General features: G+C 43.7%; 1 protein-coding gene across 1 annotated transcript; it reads right to left on the bottom strand.

The window, feature by feature from the left end:
• Nucleotides 1–2543: 2543 nt before the first annotated feature.
• Nucleotides 2544–5519, bottom strand: LOC103559635 (SLAM family member 9-like). The gene is made up of 4 exons (XM_008533312.2): nucleotides 5335–5519; nucleotides 3936–4259; nucleotides 3223–3495; nucleotides 2544–3068 (listed from the first exon to the last, which is right to left on the bottom strand). The coding sequence occupies exons 2-4, from the start codon at nucleotides 4015–4017 to the stop codon at nucleotides 2917–2919; spliced, it is 507 nt and encodes a 168-aa protein (XP_008531534.2). The 5' UTR covers nucleotides 4018–4259; nucleotides 5335–5519; the 3' UTR covers nucleotides 2544–2916.
• Between the last annotated feature and the right edge of the window lie 202 nt (nucleotides 5520–5721).

Genomic DNA, 5721 nt, shown 5'->3' on the forward strand with positions numbered 1-5721 from the left:
TGAAGTACTTTAATTCATCAGGGGAGCTGTGGGACATGAATTCAGAGGACAGGCTGGTGAAGCAGAGGAATAGTACAGTGGTGAGCTGTGAGGTTAAGGAGTTGCCTGAGGCGGGTGCACCAAGAGAACCCAGGAAAGGAAAGGAAAAAGAGGGCTTGCTGATGACAAACTTCACTAAGCACCTACTGTGCAGATGGACCATGCTAACTGGGCACTGGGGGATACAAAGATCATTTAGGCTTGAGGCACTCAAAGTTTAGGAAGGGAAAGAGACAAAAAAGAGATTAATTTGAAAATAGCAAAAAAAATACAATAGTTGTGGTATGAAATATGTACAGGAGTGGCATGAAACAGAAGTGAATGCTTTTCTTTTTGAGTGTAGAAGAGAAGTGAGTTTTTTATTTGTTTTAATCAAGCACACGATAGAGTGACTACATACTGCTGGAATTAATGCGAAGTATTGTGCTTAGATGCTCTATAATTTCTTCATAAGTTGTACTTTAAAACAATAACAGCAATGATAGTATTAACTGTTGTGTGTTTCCTTGAGGTACACCCTACTTAGGCTATTTTGAGGAAGTTGTTATGTGTTTTCTCTTTCTTTTTCCTTTTTAACTGCTTTAATGAGGTGTGAACAACATACAAAAAGCTGTATAGACATCATAGCAATGCCATAAACTTATCCATCACCTCCAAATTTTCCTCCCACCTCCCTTTGTGATAAGAGCATATAAGCTCTACCCTCTTAGCAACTTTTTAAGTATACAATATAGTATTGTTAATCATACACCCTATGTTATACAGTAGAACTCTAGAACTTACTTATTTTGCATAACTGAAACTTCATACCCTTTGGCCAATACCTCCTCATTTCCCTCTCCCCCCAGGCCCTGGCGACCACCATTCTACTCACTGTTTCTATAGACACACACACACACACATACATACACACGATGGAACGTGATTCAGCCTTAAAAAGAAGGAAATTCTACAACTTGGATGAAATTGAGGACTTTATGCTAAATGAAATAAGACAGTCACAAAAGAACAAATACTGTATAATTTCACTTATTTGAGATACCTAGAGTAGTCAAATTCATAGAGACAGAAAGTAGAATGGCGGTTACCAGGCGCTAGAAGGAGAGAAGAATGGAGAGTTATTTTTTAATTGGTACACAATTTCAGTTTTGCAAAATAAAAAGAGTTCTGGCTCCAGCCCGATGGTGTAGTGGTTAAGTTCCCACGCTCTGCTTCCGTGGCCCAGGGTTCGCAAGTTTGGATCCCACGCGCAGACCTAGCACCGCTCCTCAAGCCATGCTGTGGCAGTGTCCCACACAGCACAGATGTTAGCTCAGTGACAACCTTCCTTACAAAAAAATAAATACATTTTAAAAACAAAATAAAATAAAAAGAGTTCTGTGGACGGGTGGTGGTGATGGTGACACAACAATATAAATGCGTTTAACGCCCCCGACTGTCCACTTAAGAATGACTCTATGTTATACGTATTTTGCCACAATAGAAAAAGTATCAAGGACAATAAAACAACGAGAGTTTCCCCTGAAAGACCTTCCCTAGCCCCCTACAGTAGGTTAGGGCCTTCATCATGCAACTTTATACTGCACTGCAGTGCCTCCAACGTATTCCTTATCACCCTCCATTGCAATTACTGTTTAATTGGTCACCATCCAATGTTGCAGTTAAGCCTTTGGAGACAAACATCTGTCTTAATGCGTTTGTAGCCACCAAAATTGATTTCCTCTGGGAACACAGCTAGACCACTTAGCAAACTCCCTTTCGCTTAGGTACGGCTATATACCTAAGCTCTCACTGATGAAATGTGGTCCAAACTAACAAGTGCCACTTCTACATTTGGCCCTAGAAATCTCCCCTGTGTGGTCTTAATGAGCATTTTCCCCAGACTGCAATGTTGATGCCCCAGGTGACATGCGGGGCCACGTGTTGAGCCAAGGACCAATGTCAGCAGAGGTCCCTGAAAGACTGTATGGAAATGAGTTGACCTGTTGACATGAACTTCCATCCAGGACTTTTACGTGAGCAAGACAGAAATTCTATTGTGTGTGTCACTGAAACTTTGGGAGTCTACTTGCTACTGTATTTGAACCTGCTTTACTAATCCACCTACGTAAGTCACTTAACTTACCTGACCTCATCATTCACAGTGGTGTGAGCTGGGGCAAGTGACTTAGATCCTCTTACGTTCAGCTTCTTCATTGGTCACATGGGTATAAGAGAGTTTGTTTAGTGGAGTTGTGGTCATAAGTAAGGAGGGCAACATATTATACACTTAGCCCACAGTAGGAGCTTATTGATGATTATGATTTTACTTCAATGGGCTAGAATGGCCCCCACAATCCCTGTTCTCCCACCTCTAATTACCAACATCCTTCAAAGTACACTTAAAATGCTCCATACTTTGGAAATTTCAGTCCACTAATCTGGATGTGCCTCTCTATTCAAGCAGCTATATGGAACTCTGCCTTGTATTACAGCTATGGTATTTCAAGAATTCTAAGACACCATTGATTTTTAAAAGCAGTATTATTTTAATAACAGTATTTCAGGAGAAAAATACGCTACCCTTTTAGCTCTACACATTAATGTTATGACTCATCTTGATTTCAGAAACCTTAAATTATGGGGGAAATTTCTTCTTAGAATAGATAACATATGATATTGATACAATTATTTTATTTATTTTTGCCCCAAATTCCTCATTCTCTTGCATTGTGCACACACATGGGCTCACACATGCAAGATATGAAATCTTATCCCATTGGTCTTTGACAAGCCATAGTACTACACTGTGAAAAGAGTACAGGGAAGTAATATAATTTAACTGAGCCACAGAGAAGTGATGGCCTCATCCAGACTTTCCTGGGGCACTGGTGGCCTTCATGGACCTGAGTTAGACATAAGGTGTTTGCTGAGTACATGTGTCTGGATATGCCAAGCTCCTAGAATCCCCAGGAAAACAAGGAGAAGAAGCACCTTTACCAGGAGAATCCATGTCACTGGGCAGTAAGTGCCTGTAGCTGCTTTGGAAACTGAAAGACAAAGTAGAGAGGACAGAGCGTGTGTATATAAGTGAACAGGGTTGTTGGCAAGTGCTGAGAGCTGGAGTCTACTCTCTCTAGCTCCTTCCAAGGCTTCTCAAAACATTTCCCAGGAGTCCTGGAGAGGGTAGAAGGGGCCAGTTACCTGCACAAAGCTGCCCAGCATGGATGAGGTTGGAGATGCTATTGCTAACAGTGTTCATAGCTGTGCAGGTGTAGGTCCAATCCAGATCACCGAGGCTCCAGGAGTCATTGAGGATGGATCCTTTCTTAGACACAACAGCCCCTTGTCCCATTGATGTCCACTCATATGTGACGTTCTCTCCTCCTTCCTCCACAGAGCACCTCAAGGTGGCATGACACATCCCATTCTCAGAGATGACAGAATCCACTCTAATGTAAGGCCTGGGCAGTCGCTCTGCTTGAAGCAATGGTTTTAATAGTTAAGAGTTATAAACAGCAATAACGAACCTTATTAGGCCATCCCAGGAGGAAAGGACTCGGAAGATAAAGGGGAGACAACATATCAAGGAATCCAGAAGTCCTTTGGAGGAAAGATCCCTAATTCTTAGATTTCCAGCCTCTTAGGGGCTGAATGGAGGAAGGAGCAAGTTGTGTGATGGTTTTCAACCAGCCACAACCACAGCCATCAGCCGGAATCTGCTGGTAACTGAAGAGAACAAAAAATAATAAGAAAAGGAAAGGAAAGATCTACCTAAGAGAGGTTCTAGACTGGTCACAAGAGCGAAACTAAGAGACAACCTTTACCAAGGGTCATCCAGCCCCCACCCCCAGGCTTAGTGGATGGCCCTATTCACTCTTAGCAGTGGGGAACTTGTCCTCTATGCCCTCACTCACTGAAGATCCTCAGAGTGTAACTGGAAAACACTGAAGATGTCTCTGTGGCTATCATGGCTCTGTAAGATCCTATGTCTGCCATAGTCAGGTTACTGAGCTGCAAGGAGTAGGACTGGGCGACGTTCAGTGCATCTTTCCGTTTGGGAGCAATCACTAGGATTCGTGCGTCATTTGGGTCTATGAAGATGATAGATGTTCCATTGTGAAGCCAGGTGATGGAATAGATGTTCCCTCCTGCAGGAAGCTTCAGGGGAAGAGTTACCGACTCCCCCAGAAACCCATTCACTATCAACGGGGCTGAGCTGGTCTGTGAAACTGTGTTCTCTATAAACATAGAAGGAAGTGGTTATAAAACCTGGCCCTGACACCCTCCCCTACCCCTAAATCTCCCAGTCAGTCATAACTCTCCCAAGTTGGGGCCCACAAGAATGGTGGACATAAACAGCAGTTGGCAGTGGTGCTGTGGCTGGAGCTGGAAGTAGGCAATGCTTAAACTCTCCTTCCTGCTGGGGTCACCACTCCCCACCCCAACGGCTGTGTTCCTACTGAGGGTTATTGGCCCTGCAAGACTAGAAGTGAGACCACGGAGGGAGTCAGAGCCCAGCCTTGCCCTGCCCATGACTCTTTTTCCTTAGCCCTAATCATGACTTCCTGTTTTATGAAATGCTTCCCCTTTTCGGAGCTGGGGTTTCAATTTCATTGCAATTCTGGTGTCTCAATGGTGTGTGGAACAAGGATCCCTAGATGGTAGTCCTGATCCTGTCTCTATTTAGATGTAAAGTTTTGGGGAAACATTGATTTCTCAAGACCTGTTCTTTTGCTTTATAAAACAATGGAGATAAATGTACAGCCTTTCAGAACCAGCCCTGATGGCCTAGTGGTTAAAGTTCAGTGTGCTCTGCTTTGGCTGCCCGGGTTCAGTTCCCAGTCACAGAACCATGCCACCCATCTATCAATAGCCATGCTGTTGTGGTGGCTCACATACAACTAGAAGGACCTACAACTAGAATATACAACTATGTACTGGGGCTTTTGGGAGGAAAAAAAGAGAGAATAAGACTGGCAACAGATGTTAGCTCAGGGCGAATCTTTCCCAGCAAAAGAAAAAAAAAACAAAACGTAAAGACTTTCAGATTCCTTCCAGCCCTGACATTCACAATGTCATAATACTATGTGCCCTAGACTCTTTTCTTCTCCTCCTAGTTTCTCTTATCTACTCTCTAATCAATCTTTTTCTTTCATGTCCTGGAGTCACTCACCCTCTTCTGTCTGCCTGGTCCCCCAATCTCTCCAATGCAGTGTCCTAAGTTCTGGGAAAGGCCTTGCTGGGCAGTGCCCATGTGGACCCTCTGCCCTTCAGAAGGTCTAGCTACAGGGGAGGAGCCTCTGACCCACTCACCTGGAGACTAGAGAAGCAGGAGGAGGAGGAGAAGCTGAGCAGGAGGTCCCATGCTGGCAGGACTGATCGAGTTTGCCCTGAAGATCCCAAGGAAAAAAGAGGAAGGCAGAAGACAGCAGAAGTCCTGTTCTGCAGCACGAACAGCAAGATGAACTTCTGTTAGTTCCCATGCTCATCATTTTGCTGACCACTTCCCTTGTTGTTTTCTTTTGACTGGCCCTGATGCCCGCTTCTGATTCTGTCCTTGCGGTCATAAAGAGTAGAGAAATATGAAGATCCCACTTTAAAGAACCTAATATGCTTTAACCAATGGTTTCGATATGATTGGTTGGCTATTTTTTTAAAGTTTAATATTCCTCTTACCCCATACCCTGAATAGTTTGCAAA

Source organism: Equus przewalskii, unplaced genomic scaffold (genome assembly GCF_037783145.1).
Source record: "Equus przewalskii isolate Varuska unplaced genomic scaffold, EquPr2 ChrUn-5, whole genome shotgun sequence".
Lineage (NCBI taxonomy): Eukaryota > Metazoa > Chordata > Mammalia > Perissodactyla > Equidae > Equus > Equus przewalskii.

Excerpts from the sequence above, each read along its gene's own strand:
- LOC103559635 (XM_008533312.2), bottom strand. The coding sequence starts at position 4,017 with ATGGCAGACATAGGATCTTACAGAGCCATGATAGCCACAGAGACATCT. Across the intron at positions 3,496-3,935 it reads TTACACTCTGAGGATCTTCA|AGCGACTGCCCAGGCCTTAC; the intron begins GTGAGTGAGGGC and ends TGCTTCAAGCAG. Across the intron at positions 3,069-3,222 it reads TGCTGGGCAGCTTTGTGCAG|TTTCCAAAGCAGCTACAGGC; the intron begins GTAACTGGCCCC and ends TTTGTCTTTCAG.